At 40.8% G+C, this 19978-nt stretch overlaps 1 protein-coding gene across 1 annotated transcript; it reads right to left on the reverse strand.

Moving 5' to 3' along the window:
* Positions 1-15338: 15338 nt before the first annotated feature.
* LOC131245181 (phosphatidylinositol 4-kinase gamma 4-like) lies at positions 15339-18941 on the reverse strand. The gene is made up of 2 exons (XM_058244456.1): positions 16957-18941; positions 15339-16175 (listed from the first exon to the last, which is right to left on the reverse strand). Exons 1-2 carry the CDS (start codon positions 18310-18312, stop codon positions 15798-15800), a joined length of 1734 nt encoding a protein of 577 aa, XP_058100439.1. The 5' UTR covers positions 18313-18941; the 3' UTR covers positions 15339-15797.
* Between the last annotated feature and the right edge of the window lie 1037 nt (positions 18942-19978).

Below are 19978 nucleotides of genomic sequence, written 5' to 3' on the forward strand. Positions count from 1 at the left end.
CATCCGTTCTGCTAGGTCATTTTAATACATGGTCTCAAAAATGAAACAAATCCAAGTGTCAAGTAAATCACATTAGAGGAAAAGGTATGGAAAATAAACTTTACGGTGGCCCTAAGAAGTTTTTAACGGTGTGTGTTCAATAACCGTAGTTTCTTGTTGCGTAGTCCACCAGGGATTTGGAACTACTTCATGCCCGGGCTCAGCCCCAAATGAGGGGACAAAACATATTGATGGGGCCGATATACAACGCAACAAATGCATCGAGACTTTGAATTGCCTCTCCTGTTTAATGTCAAAAATATAATTTGCATATGAGATTCTTGTTTCTTTATCGTCTTGTTTCATTTTTTAAAGATAAAAATAAATAAATAGTTAGGAGTATGGTCTTGAAAATAATGGCCCTTTCATGAATACAGTGCAAGTAGGGTTATATATCGAGCCGAGCTGAGACAACTCGAGGTGGGCCAAGGTTGGTTTGACTCATCCATGCTCTCATCAGGTTCGAGTTTGAGCTTGGCTTCGAGCTTACCATTGGAGCTTAGGTTGTTTCTCAAACCTTTTGAGTCGAGCTAGTAGATTGAGTCGAGGCAAGTTTACCTTGAGTTGAGCTTGCTCCCAAATAGACCCAACAACCTGACTCAACCTAGCCACCCAACCCACACTAACCCAACTCCCATATCAAATCTTCAATTAATTAATTATATATATATATAATATTTATTTTTTATTTTTAAATATAATATATATTCGAGTCGAGCCAGCTTGAGCTAAAGCTTCGAGCTAAGCCGAGTTCAAGTCAAGTTGAGTAAAAATCCACTGATCCAAGTAAGCTTGTTTTCTAAACGAGTTGGGTCATTTGAAGCTTGGCTCGTCTCAAGGGGTCATTTGAGCCGAATGAAATTGAACTCAGCCGAGCAAACCTTTCAAGCCAGCTTGGCTGGTGTACAGCCTTAAGTGCAGGCATTGATTGATGATCTTAACCATTCGTCCTAGCCCATTGAATTTGGAGCTCTGGCCATTTTAGTTCCAATGGTTGCACTGAAATTTTGATGGTATGGGTTTGCATTGCATGTGTATGATGGATTTTTGTATAGCCCTCTCCATAAATTTATTACCTATTAAAAGAATCTCTTTCAAACCTTCTCTCAATTAACTAGGTTGGATGAATGAAATTGATTATTAAGATTATTTGGCAAAAGTTTCAGCGACTTGATGCCTACTCTCCAAAATAGAAAATAGCTGAAATATCTATATCTGACAAATATGAAATGAGATTGCGTTACTAGTGTCTACTTTATTGTTCTTCCTAAATTCCATTAGGCTCACCCGGATTCTATATGAGTTATTCATGCTGTCAAATTCATTTATTTATTTTCAACTCATTTTAGGAGTTGAGCTCAATATTAAAGCATATTCAAAACTCAAGTGGACCACACTATAAATAGTGGGGATAATGATGTCCACCACCAAAACCTTCCTAATGCCACGGTGATGTTTATTTGTCATCTAACGTATTCATAAGATCACATGGGTGTTAAAAGAAAAATACAAATATCCACTTGATCCAAAACATTTACGCCCGTTAAGATTTCCACTTAGCTCTGAATATGCTTCAATTTTGGGCTCATACCCCAAAAATAAGCTGGTAAAATGGATGGACAAGGTAGGTAAGACATATAACTCATAGTGGGCCCCACAGAGTTTACCCAGTATACTATGCAATCCGATTTCAAAATCAATCAGCCAAAAAACTTAGGTTGACCACTCATCAGGTGGGCCACAAGTTTTGGAAACCTTGTCTGCGGCTCAATTATCCCCAGTGTGGACCACCTGATGAATGGATCAGTCTGATTTTTTTTTGGACCAGATGATCTTGAAGGAGGGGTGGTGTCAATCTTTTCAATGATATCATGTGACAAATAAGACACATGTGCATGGTGGGTCATGGTTACATATGCATGCCCTTGTGTGCCGATGTCATGGCCTCGTGTACCCTTTCTAGGCCATCGCATGGCGTCGTGTGCCCTGTGTGCCCCTCCTATGGCCCCGTCTGGCCTCGCGTTCCCTGTATCAACTGAGACTTGGGGTGCCGGATGGCTCGGGGTTGCTCATCAGGTTTTAGATCCAGCCCAAACAATTCAAAATCCGGCCCAAAGCCCACTGTTGGCTGATCCCAATAGCGGATTGAGTACTTTATGTATTTTATAGACACTGTCTATCCATTTTAAGTTTTAACAGATGCCCAAAAATTAAGCGTATCCAAATCTAAAGTGGACCACACTACGTGAAACAGTGTGAATTAAATGTATACCATTGAAAACTTCTTGGGGGCCGTGGGCAGAAGTTTTGGATTAAGTTTATATTTGTTTTGGGTCCTTGCTCTTGCTCCAGTGGCCTGTTTGGCCGGGCGGATTGAAAGGGATTGGATGGTATTGGAAGGGATTGGAAGTTAAATCCCGGGATTGGCCAGGTGTGGCAAACAGACTGGGTGATCTGATCCCGGGATATAGCAATCCCACGGATCTCAAGACAATCCACTGACAACACCATCATTACCTTTAAATCTCATCCAATCCATCCTAATCCATTCAAATTTGCCTGGGACGTGTTTGGTTCGAGGGATTGAAAGGGATGGGAAGGTTTAATCCTGGGATTGGCCGGGCGTGCCAAACAGACTCGATACAGCAATCCCATGGATCTTAAGACAATCCACTGACAACACCATCATTACCTTGAAATCCATGCCATCCACCGTAATGCCATTCAATCCCTTCCAATCCACCCGGCCAAACGGGCCTTCAGGAGTTTCAACACATGGTCAAGGGTTCAAGTATGGGTGGTGAAATCCCACCAAGGCGTGAGTGTGTGGTGGTGTGTGTGCGTGTGTTAAAAAAAAAAAAAAAAGTTTATATTTGTTTTTCCCCTTCATCCATGTTTGTGTGATCTTATGAACAGGTAGGATTACATATAAACATTACTGTATGTCCTAAAAAGTTTTCAACGGTGGAAATCACTATTCCCACTGTTTCCTGTGGTGAGCCTTGGATATACTTCAATTTTTGGATCAACCCCTCAAATATGCTGGAAAAACGGGTGGTTGGCGTGGATAAACCATAGGTCGGCCAGCATATTTTACTCAGTACGTATCCGATTTCACCCCAATGACAGTTCTAGTCAGTTGGGTACACTGGACTTGAATCCCTGTTAAAGAGGTCGTGAGCCTAAGCTTTCCGAAATTTTCTTGCACGCCCCAACCAGTGCCCGAGAACAGCCCGGTTTATCATCCTGGCAGGCTTGGGCCTGAAACGGCCCACTTGCAAACGGTTTGGAAAAAGGACTGTATTTGTAACTGTAAACTTTCAATGTGGCATGAGTTGATCCACACCGTTCATCAGGTGAGTCCGAAAGCGAAATTGCCTTGGCCTAAAAACCAGCGAGTCTACTCTCCACGTATGCCACACGTGCCGGACTGGAGGAAGTTCTCGTTTCACTGTAGGGCCCAGCTGGTGGACAGCCCCGGTCTTGCACATTTGCGGACATTCAAGTCCACTAAGGGTGTGTTTGGCCCGTTCCATCCCATGGGAATTGAAGGGATGGGATTACAACTTAGCATTTATTGTGAACTGTGGGAGTGGTGTAAACGAGCAAATTCAGCTGTTGCGTTTGGAATGAACCGAAGTTCCACCTGACATCCTTCATAATACCAGATCGTCTGTTTGGATTGCACTGTAGATGAAAGTATCCCATGGGATTAAGGCAACTCACGTTTAGCATCTGTTGTACTGGATGGGATGTAGGTTTGTGGATAATTTGAATGTACGACAAAAACTAACATTACGGACCGGCTATCCACCTGCCACAAGCTCGGTGGTGGTGGTTAATGCTATGTGGGCCCCACCATGATGTACGTGTTTCATCCATGCCGTTCAGGCATTTTAACTGATCAAGTTAGGGTATGAGACCAAAGAATGAGAGGTAAATAAATATCAGGTGGACCACATTACAAGAAAAGAATATAGATTGGAGATCCACCATTAAAATCATCCAAAGGCCCACTGTCTTGTTGAGTTGACATCCACTCTGTTGATCAGGCCTATTGATCTAGATGAAAGTAAAAAAAACAAAGATTCTGCGGTATCAAAATGAATGTGGACCACACCATCAATGTATATGTGACTATCTTAAGTACATCCATAAAAATTTTCACTCTATGTATATAAAGAAATTGATAATAAACAGGTGGAGAGATTAAGAAATGATAAGGATGTGATGAACAACCATTGCTCTTTGGTCCGTATACATGCAAAGTACATGTGACTAATCAGCAAATCTGAAAGAGCCATCTACACGCAGTGAATAACATGAAAAACTGGTCATCAATCTGAATATGAAACCGTATGTAAGTCTTCTCAAACCAATTTCTTTTCCATACGAAACATACACTCCATATTTCATGAAAAAGAGGGGATCAACTTTGAGGAAATCGTAACTGTACATTAGACGCAAACAATTACAACGTTAGACATGTAAGCTGAGCCATCATTTTACTTGGGTGTTTTGTTTCAATGTCGAACGAGGAAAGTACAGAAAGCATACCTGAATATGCGATGTGAATTTTTGATATATTTACTCCACCTGGACGTACTCTAGATCTTAGCAGCCAAACTGTAATGTGACGGAGTGTAGGGTGACACTTCGCTGGATTCGTGGTCTCCTGCGCAAACCAACATCACACATTAAATAGATATATACTGTAAAATGCATAGGTTGTAGGACTATACCTACCTTCAGGGAAATGGTCATATGACTTCATCATGTGGTAGAATATGGAGCGGATCCTTTAGAGAATGAAATGCGACAAATGGATATACACATAATTTATCATCACTGGATTAAGAATGATCCAAAACTTACATGTCCACATAATGCGAAATATGACTACTACAAAATCATGTCTAAATAGTTATACATTTCATAAAATAATAATGTCCAGATCAGTTGATAAGCAATTAAAAGTTCCTAATATTCAGTCCGTTGACGAGCACCATATGCGAGTTCATTGAACCAAACATTAAACTCCAATAAGGAGTCAGTAGATGTAACTATATATGCAAGCTACAACTTAATGATAATATACAAAATGAAGAATATAACCATGATAGCAGTTATTAAAGCCGCAACTCTGTCCCAATTGATATAAGGGTATCATCCGTTTGTGTACTCCTGCATACCAAGGATTCGTGAATATGTTAGATCTAGTTAGTAGATGAATTCAATGTAACAACATCACCAAACCACTAGGGTATGTATCCAGGTACGATATCCCGTGACGTGGACTGTCCACTTGTGATACATGCTTGATCAGAATTCCACCATGCACTTGTATCTACCATTGATTTGAAGGTTCGATGTCTACCACCGCTAAATCTTTCTACATGTAACCATGCCTCGTCCCAAGGTAAGTATATGCCCAGACGACGGCCCACAAGAACGACGTAGTATTTGCTGGAACCCATTTGCATTCAAATAATAGACAGAAAATTGAAACATATGATTGTATACAAACCACATTTATGTATCGATTTATAATTGACCCTGGCTGAGAATGTCAGTAGAAGTAATTCTTATATTACGACTACTTGATGTATGTTTCTGTCTATATGAAGATGGGTAGAAGTATTCAACATGCATCATGCTCAGTCCGTGGTTTACAACCATGGTGCAAATTGCTCCCTTGCCAGTTGAAATACGGAAGAGGGACCGTAGGAGTTGGTTCATATACCTATTATGCAATCTAAATAGATCCACCAAAAGCATAATTAAACACATACTAATTTAGTTATTACAATTCCATTAAATTAATTGTAATAAATCTTCTCCCACCCTAAATATTATCCAAAGTGTAACGTAAATATCAAAGTTTCAAAACTCATTAATTCCACTTCCATCAACTAGAAGCACCACCAGGACAGTTTTTTTCAGCCAATCAATACGACGTTTCGATCGTAGATTAGCTAACAAAAAAGGATGCAAGCTTGTCATCCTTCTCAGGAGCTGACTAACCCCAATGAACTCAGAGTTGCTCAGCCCTTGAACCTCTTCAAGGATGTCTAAGACCCTACTTGTTCGGTTAACCTAATTTTCAAGTCCAAAGTTACGCTTGCCTCTGTTACAGTTATGAGAGACATGCCAACGACGTCATAGGGACGAGTACGTCGCGTCCATTTTGTTGTCGTAGTCCCACCATGAGTACTATCGGATTTAGTTCCATGGGTGGGAGTGTTTTGAACGGTCGATTTTCCCTTGATTGACTTTCAGTTAAATAGCCATAATTTTTGGTTGATTCCCCGAAATTTTCTTCAAAAAGGTCCATAATAGCATCGGCATCATCATCCAGTTCTGTCAATGCTTCGTTCAAATCTCTATGAACACAAGATGAAGACGCGGCCAGGTTCCTACTTCCTTGAGCACAGCGTCCCATTGCCTGGTCAGAACCTAGAATTACTGCTAAATCATCCATTCGTTCGATTCGCTTTCCACACAACCTTTCAGCTCTCGAATGTGACTACAAACAATGAAGGGAGTTTCGCAATTAGATTAGACACGTTGTTATTAAATGAAAGATCTCGAAGATGTATTATTTGACCTTCAATGTTCTTAAACCATAGTTTGAGGGATTCTTACCTTTAGATATTCCTCTTAAACCATGACGACCATGCGCTCATTGTCTCAACCAAAGTTGCTCGCAGCCAACATGTCTCTTACATTGTTGTACTCTCTCTTATGATACCTAAATCTGTTTTGGATATTTTACCAGTTGACAAGGATTTGAGTATGTTTATACACCTCATCGGCTGCCGCTTGATACGCTTCTCTTTTGAAGTCATTGTCAACCTTTCGCCCTAACGCAATTTAGTCAATCAAGGTAGCAAACAATACTTGATCCATAGTTCTAGTCCATTTGATTTTGGTGGCGCACAAGGAAGGCTCTGCAAGGGATTTGACAGACTTCGCACGTGGAGAACAACATGTTGGTAGGATCGGGGTTCTCACTAGTAATTGCGTTAGAGTTGGTGTAAAACTTCCCCATATGTCCGACATCTCACCTATGTATACATGGGAAGGCAGTTACAAAAGAAAACCAGGCGAGTTGTGTATCATTCAATCAGCAAATATGTCAATGAGAATGAAATAAAGGCTAACTAATGTTTCATCCTGAATATTATAAAATCCGAATATAAATACCAAATAATAATATCTAGAACTTATGCATAAATCGGAGTAGCCATAATGTCTATGTTAAGAGTCAAAGTACTTAAGAAATTGAGTAGACCTATCGTATCCTACTATTGTTTTGGACGTCTGCCCACATGCACTCCGCAGTCCAATCACGAGTTCTGTTCCAAGCATCTTTCTCTCGTTGAGTGACTTGAACTAGTCATTGCCTCTCATCAATTGTGGATACCTCATCTAAGGTAGGATTAGTCTCAACGTCACTCACATGTATACCAACATCACGTAAATCTTGGTCCAATGCATCTTCTTTTCGTATGAAATTATGTAGCATACAACAAGTAACATCAATTTTGACTTGTGTATCAAAAGGATATTGCATTACCGTCTTCAAAATTAGAAATCTGCCCTTTATTACACCGAAACATCACTCAATTGCGTTTCACAATTGTGTATGTCGATAGTTGAATAATTCCTTCATATTCATGGGCGCTTTCCCGGTATGATACTCTTGCAAATGGTATCAAACTCCATTGTAAGGGGCCATAAAGCCTGGTGAATGAGCGTAACTTGCGTCGACAACGGATTATTTTCCTACATAATTGTAGGAATTATTCTTTCAGTCTTTCAACAACACGATTTTACGCAGCAAATGATGAGCGAATGAAGACAAAGATTAATTACCAAGTGACACAATTAGAGGATCATCATTTCGCGTCAGGGTGTTATATAGGACCCTTGCATCTGAAGATGAACCTTCCCATCCGGCTAACACATATAATATTGACATATCAAACGAACAAGTAGTAAATACATTCTGAAACAAAATACCCTTTCGATTGCAGAAGTTTAGCTATTGTGATGCCTATATATATGCAGAAATATGTGTCTTATCAATTGCACCAACACAATCTTACATAAGGGGGAGTTTTCGAATCCATAAGATTAGTATGAATGATGCAAAATTTAACTTTTAGCTTCACGAAGGAACCCTTGGTCGATAATGGTACCTGGAAGTAAGTGACCCAATGTGGATTTAATTGAATCTCATCCGGGGTTTCTGCGCCAGCGTGCTTAACATATTCAAGATATAGGGAGACTACTGAATTTAGAACTCGGTGAAAGTGACGACTTATAGTTTCACCTGAACGACAAAACCTATGTCCTATCATGCGATTACGCATATTATGTCCGACTGTATGTAGGAACATGACTAGTTGTTCCTCCAAACTAACATTACGTATATCATGTAGGGTCATCCTCTCACACACTACTTGACATAGATGGAAAAATGCATCATGTTTCATCCCGAGTTGAGTAATACAGTCCCTGTCATCTGTGTGAATAATAGAATTGATAAATCTGACCCGCGCATTATCCCCTTGACGAGCCGGCTCTCTCAACATGTAGTGTTGACAGTATTCCCCAATAACTGCAACGCATACAACCATTGCAAGAACAATGATGGACTCGACTATCTCTCCCTCATCCTTGTCTTCCATCATTTATCTATCACTTATGTATACAAGTGGAAGTAGAAGACTTTAAAATTATCTCATATAACGGATGGTGCAATAGTGTTCACGTAGTGCGGGTGTATGAGTTGACCAGGGCTTGGCCTGCTGCTAACCCTAATTGCAAGGGTAACAAGATTGCACGGTGCATTTCACATGAACAAGAAAAGTACTTGGGAAGTTAGGATAGATGCTTAGGGGCAGAGCATTTTAGAGGATGATCTAAAAAGAGCTAGCTAGCTTAGTAAGAAAATATTCAAATGATGCTTCAATTATACAAAATATAAATACAAATAGTTGGTATAGTCTACTTCCATGCACCCAACTAGGCAGATAGCAACCCATCCTTAAACAAGACGAACACAAAAGGATAGAGAGGTACAAACAATTCAGAACAATTCATATATCCCTACACATATCCTAGTGTTGAATCCCAATCTTGCAGATTTAGACCAAATACAAATACGGGGCACTTATTTGGTACTTTGGCTGAACATGATACTTAATACACAGGTACTTAATGCTAGTAAATGTGGCATATGTTAATACAAATTAAACCCATTATCACCAAGTTGATGGCACTAGTTTATTCAACTAAGGGGTCGTTTGGATGCCTGCAAATGGTTTAAATTGTAAATGATTTACACAGCCTGTCCTGTTTGTCTTTAAGTTGTGAATCATTTACAGTTGTCTTGTTTGGCAATAAGATGATAGATTTGTAGGTGATGATTGTTTGTGTTTGACGACCATGGAGAGCTGATTTTTCCATTTTCATAGCCATTTAGGCTATAAATGGAGAGCTCGTAAAAGAATTCCAAACTTTGTACATGTAAATAAGATGAGGATAAATGCCGTAAATCACCTACAACCTGTAAATGATTTACAGGCAAAAAAGGAGATCGATTTACCTTCTAATATAGATGCAGTATAAGTTTTTTAATTTTTATTATTTATATACCGTCTTATATTTTTTTCATTTAAAATATTCATTATTTGAACTCAATATTAGTGACATGTAATGTGATTAATGCATATATGTTAGTTTCTGTGTCATTGAATTCTACAGGTTCTTGAAGCACTGATGGTGGATAAGTTCTTGATCTTCTTTTCAAATCTCAGTGATTTGGGAACCAACAAAAAAGATATATAGGGATGGCAAAAATAGATCGAGCTATTTGGACCGCTCGTTAGCATATTTGTAAATGTGCTTATGTGTTCTACAAGCTTTCCACTATATCAATCTGATTACCCATTCACAATCAGCAATTCAATTAGCAATATTGATGTTCTCACCCATAATCCAAAACCCCACAAAAACAATCAACAATGATAAACAAAAGAGGTCCTGATAGCTAAGTACCTTGCATTATGTGAAAAGCATGATAAGAAATGATAAACAAATCTTAAAGAATTGATCTCAACAAGGCCAAAGTAGAGAAAAGGGGGAGATCTACTCTTAGCCTAAGAAGAAAAGCTCCAAATGGACTCTTCTCTTTACATATGTTTTCTTAGCGTAAAGCCGTAGTGAAGGATAAAAGTACTGAAATAACTATCTTGTTAAATAACTAAAAAAGAGTTCTCTCTGGGGATAGGAAAGGAACTACATAAAATAAAAGAGAAAAATTTTAGAGGGTCATTTGTTGTACAGTAATCAAACCAAGAAGTCCTATATTCTGGACGTGATGACCAAAGCACTACTATTGACGTGTTCACTACAATCCAAGGGTTGAAAGAACATGATCTTTTCATTAATGTATAACTCTTCACATGCAGAAACAATCAACAATCTCAAAATCAGAGAATGGACTTGTTTTACATCAATTCATTTTTTGTGATAATTTGAATAATACAAATATTTTTTCGAATCTAGTAGCAAGTTGGCTAGATATGTATTTAATGATTTTTATTTACTTGAATTGATATATAATGTCTTAGAGGGTTGAAAGAGCTAGATATGCAGAAGCCTATTATTTACCTTAGAACAAAGCAACAGCTAGGACTAGGTCCAAGGGCTTATGATCTCAACATCTCCTTGTGGTAAGATGTTGCTACCCCATTACATGATGTTGTTCAAGTTGGTAAGAGTCAAACATTTCTAGCTATTGATTAAATACATAAAATTAGATTGGACCGTCACGAATGATGTAAGTGGTGGAGGGTGCTATATCATGTATTGCTTAGCTAGAAATGTATTCTTAAAACAATACAAAATGCACATTCATGGACATTCACAAATCCTAAATGTTTCATAGAGAAGATTTCTTCCAACAAGAAACTAGACATTCCTACTCCCACAGTACAACAATGCTTCACGTGGTTCCTCTAAGAAATTGACATATTTAGAACATAACTAGCAAATGAGTTGCAATTATATGAACGATCTGAATTCCAACGAAAATTGTCTAAGAAGAATTTGCACAATCATAAAAATAAAAATATTAAAAGGAAGGAATAGGAAATCAAGATCCGAAAGACTTGTTACCTGCATAACCTGTTTATTTGTAACAATATGTACTCATATTCCCTACTAACGTAGAAAAGGATAGTTAGAGTAGACCTCAGTTTTTCAGCTATTGGATATAACCGTATATGAATTAGATAGAGTAGAAAACAATAGTACCACACATCTATAAGGCCAACAGTTGGTCGATAATACAAAGAACCTTTAGAATACACACACACACACGCATGCACGCACACACACACACGCACACATTTCAGGTGGACCCATTTGTGGATGGAGCATGACACAGAAACTACACTCAGAAGAAAATATCAACCATCTGATTTGTTTCCACAGTTCAGGTGGACCATTAACTTTAAAACTTTTAACAACCCATTTGGTAGCCATCAATAGGGTGGTTAGGATTTCTTTACTGGCTCTGTTTTCCAAATAATTGTACATTAACAATATTCCCACAAATCTCATAATCTGAAGTGATGTAGGTGGGTGGCCCCTAAACATTGGTCAAATCACCACCAATTTGTAACATTGAGAAATTCAATTCCCGAGATAAATTCTCATTCACCATGAATAAACAAAATAGTAATAATAAAATACTTAAAAAAAAAAAAAAAAAAAACAGGGTCATTTATGAAACTGCTAAGATGGCCCGATCAAATGAATTACACTCCTCTGTTGGAAATGGCCCTACTGTGCATTAGTTATAATTCTAAGGATTATCATTTCGTCATTCGGTGCTAACCATCGAATCTATAGCTTCCTGAGGTGTGTTGGCTTCAAAAGCACCATCAGGAGAGATGACACTTTAGTCATCCGATGCTAACCATAGAATGTATAGCTTCCTGAAGTGTTCCCCGTCCGATTTCCAAACACAGTATGGAAGATCGACCTTCCTCCAAAGATATGGAAGTTTTTGGAGATCTCAACATGGCAAATCGGCTGCCAAGCTCTACATGTAGAGATGATCAATCTAACAGTTATCATCATCGATGAATCTTCTTAAACAGGGATATGAAGACAATAATTCCTGTTTCAATACCTCAAATAAGCTAACCTAACGCTCAAATACGCATGCTGGCAAAGTTCCATGAATCTCCAGGGACCGGGCACGGGGGTATCGTTCACCGTCATAGCCAGATCTACAACTTCACACAGATATGAGAAATTGGAAAAAAATCATTGGTTCAACAGAGGAAATTACATGCACATACTTTTCCTTGCCAATCTCTGAAGAATCTGCAACGACCTCCTTACCTACTTCAGTACAAATGCACAGCCGTAAGGAAGAGACGATGCTAGCTCTATATAGGCGATCGTCCACCATTTTTCAGTCCCCATGCTCTGATGACGGTCCTATAGAAGATAGGACCGGACATTAGTTGTCTTCATCAGGTACGGATGACGCCGACAGCGGGATGAGATTCGATGAGATTTGAAAATCGCTTCAAATCTCTCCTTGGATTGCAGCGATGGGCTCGAGGAATTAAAGGGACGCAGTTGTTATCCCAGTCTCTAAAGCCAAAACCCTCTTTAACCCATGGGATATGGCGGTTCATCATAAAATGACATCCCAAATGCGCGCGTGGGATATCTCAGTGGGATCGCGTGATCCCATTCATCTGAAAACCATACAATCGTCTATCCAAACAGGCCCTAAAGAGATGAATGGTCAATAATCTGGGGCTACAGGAGTCTCCTATGGTCCTGACATGGCCAGATGAAAAATCTCCAGGTGCGTGTTACAGTTAGGACTCGTAGTGAAAGCTCACACATGTATCAGATTTGGGACTTCTGTTTGACCCTTTATCATGGATATCCGGAAAACCATAGCCGTGGATCGGGAAGTAGTAAGGATCGTCTGATAGTTGTGATATCAACGTATGGTCCATTCACTATGGGGGAACAATAGACCAACAATGTGGATATTTTGCACAAGTGCTCGACACGGATCAGCTATCCACAGGTTGAGCAGTGAGACTGCATACTGAGTGACGTCACCAAGTTTTGTGGCCCCACCATGATGTATGTGTTCGATCCACAATGTCCATCCATTCGGAGAGATCAATTTTAGGCATTATCCAAAGAATAAGTCGGAGCTCCCACTACAACCTACCATTAAAAACTTCTAGGGCCACACAAGTTTTCAATTAGCTGGTATTTGTATTTTTCTTTTGTTCATGTTTGTGTTAACGTATGAACAGGTTGGAACTCAAATAAACATCACGGTGGACCTTAGGAAGGTTTCAATGGTAGCCGTTACTCTCCCCGTTGTTTTTTGTGATGCGTCCACTCAAGCTTTGAATCTGCCTCATTCTGTCTCATGCCTTAAAATGATCTCTCCAAATGGATGTACAGTGGCATACAATTCATACATATTATGGTTCCCGTAACTTCATTAGCAAGTCTAGCTAGTTCTGACCCGAGAAATGGCAAGTCACTGGGTGAGCACGAGTCATGTGTACGGTATCGTTACCATTCTAACCATCCAACCACCACACGTGTAACTTAAGTATTAGACGTGGCACCACGGGACGGGACACGGATTTCCTGCGAAAGGCTTTCGCAGGAAGTTCCTGCACTGGGAACCAGGTGGGTCCCACTGTGATGTTTGTGAGAAATACTCCCCTTCCATCCGCTTTTTGAGTTCATTTCAGACATGATGCCAAAAATGAACCGTATCCAAAGCTCACGTGGGCCGTATTAAAAGAAAATGAGGTTAGGGAAATTCCTACCGTTAAAATCTACCTGGGTTCAACAGTGATGTTTACAAGCCATTCATACCGTTAATAACTTCATTCCTACTAGGATGAACTGAAATCACAAATATTAGCATGATTCAAAACTTCTATGCCCACAAATATTTCATCCGTGGACATTCAATTATCACGTTTTCGGCCCACTTGAGCTCTAGAAATGGTTCGTTTTTGGCTTTTATGTCCTGAATTGAACTCAAAGAACGGTCACAGCATCACAGTGAGCCCCACCTGGGGTTCCAGCGCAGTAACTTTCTGCCAAAGTCATTCGCAGGAAATCCGCGTTACTTTCGCAGGAAATCCGCGTCCCACGGGACGCGGATTAGCCTTTGACAGGTTGAACGGTTCTAACCATCCAACCACCACACGTGTAACTCAAGTATTAGACGTGGCACCACGGGACGCGGATTAGCCTTTGACAGGTTGCACGGTACAGCAGCCGGGATAGAGTCGATAGCTCCCTACGGTTCACGTGGCATGTACGTCCAATACTGACCACCCAAATAGCGAGCGAGACTCGCTGTAGGATGGGAACGAACTCAAAACATAGGGGTTTCAAAATCTCGTTTGTGATCCCATCCGCAGTGGGTGGGTCCAGCTTCTTGGGTGATTAGGATTTGAGGTGGACCGATCTGTGAGCCGACTCACCTCACACTTGAAAACAAGGAACATGTGCACGAGATGCGAGCCACTCATAAGGTGATCGATGCCCACTTATAGATCCCTATTTCCAAAGCATCAGAAAGATGCGATCATCGGGTGGGCCACTCATGAATTGTTTTTGGTACACGTGTTGCACGTGTGCCACCTTTCCACGCGTGAGGCTGCCGCTCTGTGCAAAACACCCCAAGGTCTGTGGGCCCATCATCTTGTAGATGCAAATCCATTCTGTCCATCAGGTAAGAACCCTTATTTGATCCATTACATACATGAGATCAGCCCCATGAATTTTTTATTTTTTATTTACTCGGGTGGACTTGAGCCTAGTTTAAAATTGCTCCTAAAACCCCCACTGGTGTGGCCCAGCTGTGTTTGATATTTGTATCTTCACTCATCCTCACGAGGTACACCTGATTAATGCACAGCATGGTAGCCCAACACATGAACCTATCGTTGGCTTCCCATCTCCATTGTTCCCTTTCGGTGCGTGGCTCCCCTGCGTGTGGATCAGGCTAATTTTCTACTACAGTGCCTAGAATCAAGGATACAACGTGATGGACAGAGTGGGTTACATATTCAACAATGATGGGCTACATAGAGCATGGATGTTTTTAGGCTCTGGTTATTCCGGTCCAACTCAATCTTAGTAAGATGAAAAAAAAAACTGAAACTAATACTAGTCCAAACAAGAAAAGTCAAGCAATAAGAAGAAAATACAGAAGAAGAAATCATCACACTTTTTTCAGATATATACTATCAGACCTTAATACATGAATATAACAAACTGGATATAAATAGCAAGATCTTGCATTCTTGTCCGAATGAAAACTCTCTCAGAGACAATTGAAGAGTTCTTGGGAATCTGTTTCAAGTTTCTCTCAAAGAACATTCCATGAACAATTGAAAGAACAGAGAAAAAAAAAAAAAGATTTATAAAAAAGGAGTAAAGAAAGACTAAAGAACTTCTCACCCTACTGCAGCAGCCACCTCGGCGTTGCAGATTCATGTCATATGAACAAGAATAGGGAGAGAGTAGATATGCTTGAACCGCCATAGGCAAACATACATACATGCCTTGGTCCATCCGCCAATTACACCTTGTAAGCTGTCCAGTCCCATAAATAGTACTAAAAATACAATACATATCTATCCATATATCCCGAACCCGCTCGCTTATACAGTGAGTTCGTCGAGGTGACGATCCATGATCTGAGAAACGGTTTCGAGGAATGCAGCTTCGCTCATGCCTGGAAGCACGGCTCCCTCAGCTTCACAGACAATCTCCTCGATCACTGATTTCTTCTTGAGGGTTTCCCTGCACATGATGCTTCCAATGGCGAATGGACTGAGCCCTCTTTCTGCACCCTTCTTGAGAAGCATGGTGGAGATGCGAAGTGTGCGGGAGCACTCATGCGATAGCTCCCAGCCATGGAACTTCAGGAGGGCAATGTCTTGCTCAGCATCCAAGGATTTTATGTATTCGATTGTTTCGGGGCTGTAAGGTTGGCGAGCTTGTGGCCAGTAGAGCCAGTCAAACGTGCAATCTTCAAACTGCAGTTGGGAAAAGATGAGGTAAATCAGACAAGTAGGTGGAAATTCGGACTGATAATAGACTGTCGAAAGCAGAGGAAAAACTCAATACTAGGCGAAGCAATTTGATCAGCCAACAGACTCTATAGGGGAACCAACCTTTTCATAATCAGAACCATCCATATGGGAAGCCATATCATGGATGGGGTGGATGGGAGAATGAGACTGTTGAATGTGGAGCATCTCTGCTCATCCATCTTGGAGGCAGCCAGTTTCATGGCCAGGGTCATCGAATAAAGGAATTACCATAGAATAACCATTTTATAATGGGCCCATCAGATGAATGGTTTAGATAAACAGTTTCATGGCTAGAGTCATCTAATAGGGGAACTACCATAGAACAACCATTTTATAATGGGCCCATCAGATGAATGGTTTCGATAACCAAAAGGTGACCCAATCTACACCATTACTTCATTGAATTAAGTTGTTATTTCAACCAAGCATCATATAACAAATCATTTAAAAATTAGCGAAAAATCAACCAGATGAGTTGAAATTCAAATTCCCTGATGCCCAATATACTGCCTCATTTTCATATAACTACAAATCCACACAAAAGTGCAGAAACTAGGAAAACCACAAACGATCAGCATCAATTCGAAATTCCCAGTCGCAAAATCAATCAGAGAATATCGAATTGAATCCAACAAAAACACATTTTTCATCATATTAATTGGAGTTTTGTGAAGCAAGCACAAATAACTATTCAAGTGAATAAACAAGAAAAGAGAATACTTACATTCTCAGGCAAGCAGTACCCATGATCGATTGGCACAAGCACAATCTGACCCTTGTTCTCCTCCTTACAGACCAAAATATTTCCAGCATGCCGATCTGCATTTGCCAACCTTATATCCAACACAGAGATCTTATGAACCTCTTCCACTGGAAAAGCCCGAGGGCCCATGTCCTCACAACTCCCATGGTTCTTCACAAACATCTGCAACGATCCAATCTTGATATTCTCAGCCGCATACTCATACCCTTGTGGGTGATTAAAACCTTTGTGTAAGCACCTTATCATAGCCGTTGGAGGCACACCAGAGAAGCCAATCTCATCGCCTGAAAATGACCGACGCCCACTTCTCGGATGATCAAGAATGTAAGCTGCGACTTCCCTCAAAGCGCCTTCTCCTACCCTCGTCCCCTTCTTCAACCCTTCCCCATCCTCTGTCACAGGCAACCCCCGAGGATTATTCAAGGCCATGGGCTCTTCATCGATCGGCTTAAAAACAGCTACGTACTTTTGGCCTGAGAAATTTTGCATGAAATAAGCTCCGCCTGTGCCCTCTGAAGAGACGACAGGAGGATTCCCCTTCACTAAACCAGCAATTGTGGCCTTGATCAGATCATTAATCACGTCCGACAATTCGATTTTCGGATTAACAACTGGTTCCAACCAGAAATCACGATCTGGTGGCTTCCTCTCCCCGAGCTGAAGCTCCACCGATCCTGTCCCAGGCCTTTCCGCTTCCACCTTTTCGCCCTTTTTACAATTCAAATCTGACGCCACAATCGACAGCTCGAAATTCTTCTCAACAGGCCTGGCCCGGACTTTCGCCGATTTCTGAACCTCCAAGTGGATCACAGCATCATTATTCTTAATGATGTCATCGATCAGCTTCTGATCATCAAGCCTCTCTCCGTTGCAAACCAGCTCTTGATCCTTGAGGTCGACAAAATTCCTACCCTTCTTTGCAATCTGCTTTTTGACGTACCCCACATTTCTACTCCTCTCGACTTGAAATTCAAATTCCTTACCACACGTGGTCCTGACGGTGATGACCTGGAGATCAGAGAGCCGTAGGACCAAATGCAGGACGTTCCCATCTGTAACTCCATAATCCCTGACGAGAGAGTCATTCCGGGCCAGCTCTCGGCCTCCGAAAACTAGCTTCTGCTTCTTCACCACAAACCCTTTGCAGGTCTGGATCCGTAGTTTGACGGATGCTATTGAATCGGACTCCATGACCGGCACCCGTATCACAGATCCCCCAACCGTGAGATAGATCAGGATCGACTCGCTCGAATAACAACCCGGTGAAAGAACCGAGTCATCACGAATCGGGCTGACTGTAACCCCAGCGCTCGACATTTCTTCCTCCCTTTAAAATTCCGGACCCGAATTGGCTGAAAATTACAGGATTGACTTCGAACCTAAAGAAACCACCAACCCGACAATCGGCACCGGAAAATGCCCTAAACTCAGAAACCCATGTGAGGGTTCTGAACGATCTTGATCGATTCCCCGCGAGAATCGAGATCGACGGCAGATAATGCCCTGATTCTAAGAATCTATAAAGGAAAATATTTATAAAAAAAAAAAAAAACTAAAAATTCATTTCAGTCCCTTGCTTTAGAAATCAAGAACAAAACCCTAATCAAAAGATCAATTAAGGAAATGCCCCTGAGTATCTAAAGCACTTCTCACCAAAAAACCCAAGAAAGATTTCATGAACCAAAACCCTTGAATAGAGGGATCCGAAGATCTTTTGAGAAATTAAGGTTTGGGTTTCGGGGAAGAGAGAGGGATTCTTACAGATGGAAGAACCGAATAGTGGAGGTGATGGAAGTGAGCTTTTATCGATGGAGTATGACGACTGATTGGCGAGGAATTGGAGCAGTTTTTGATGGGGTTTTTCAGTTCCGAGGGAGGTTCGCTTTTTCCTCGTCCGCGATTTTCTGATCGGAAGAAACGACGATGGGCAATAGAGGCGGGCAAGAGCGGACCAGTCGCCATTATATACGGTTGGACTTGGACCCGACGAAAACTAGACATAACGGCGTTAAGACGTGTAAAACGACCGTTTCGTAACGGCATGGGAGGTGTCGGGAAGGAATGGACGTGGACGGTTAGCCGTACTCGCGCGCGTGAGATGGAAATGAGGAGAGCTTCACGAAAAAAAGGTGATAGAATGGAGGGAGAATAGGCCCACCCGTGATGTGTACGTGGAATCCAAGTGACTCCTCATGTTCACCGCAGGTGATAGGAAAGCAATGCACAATCACACTTAAAGCCTATATATTCACTTCTTGTGGCCCACCAAAAATTTTAATCGGTTGAGTTTAGGCGTCCATTTTTTCCTGGTAGGGTGAACATGATGATGATTGGGATGGATCATATATAAACAGCACTATGGACCCCGTGTGATATCTAAAATTTTATTTGGCGGGGATTTTCCTATTCAAATCTCTGCCATTGTTCCTTTGGTGTGGTGCATTTGAGTGATGGATAAGGCTGAATTTTTGGATATAGATCAAACATTGGAGAGTTCATTTAATGGACGGGTTAGATGGAACTTGCACATCATGATGGGCTCCACCACATGGCTTAAATGTATGGTAGTTGATATCTACTTGAATGCATGTGATTATTCTCAGGAAGAGCTGTTTGTGTACAACCTGTCCATTCAATAGGCAGTACGTATGTAAACATCCACCTAAGATTTAAATGTTTCATTTTTTCTAACTATGCCATAAAATGAGTCAGCAACATTGGTAGACATCATATATATATATATATATATATATATATATATATATATATATATATATATAATTCTGTGTGTGTGACAAATATATCAAAGTGGGCGTAATTGTAAGGACTCACACACTCTCAGCTGTTAATGCCTCACTTAATCCGTGACAAATGTGGATTTGTTACTCCACTAGGACCTTAGCTAGAGATGAAGGGTCCTGCAAGAGCTATGTGAGGCCCCCAAGGATATATATGTTTTTGGCATATAAGTTGTATATGTTAT

Source organism: Magnolia sinica, chromosome 5 (assembly GCF_029962835.1).
Source record: "Magnolia sinica isolate HGM2019 chromosome 5, MsV1, whole genome shotgun sequence".
Classification (NCBI taxonomy): domain Eukaryota; kingdom Viridiplantae; phylum Streptophyta; class Magnoliopsida; order Magnoliales; family Magnoliaceae; genus Magnolia; species Magnolia sinica.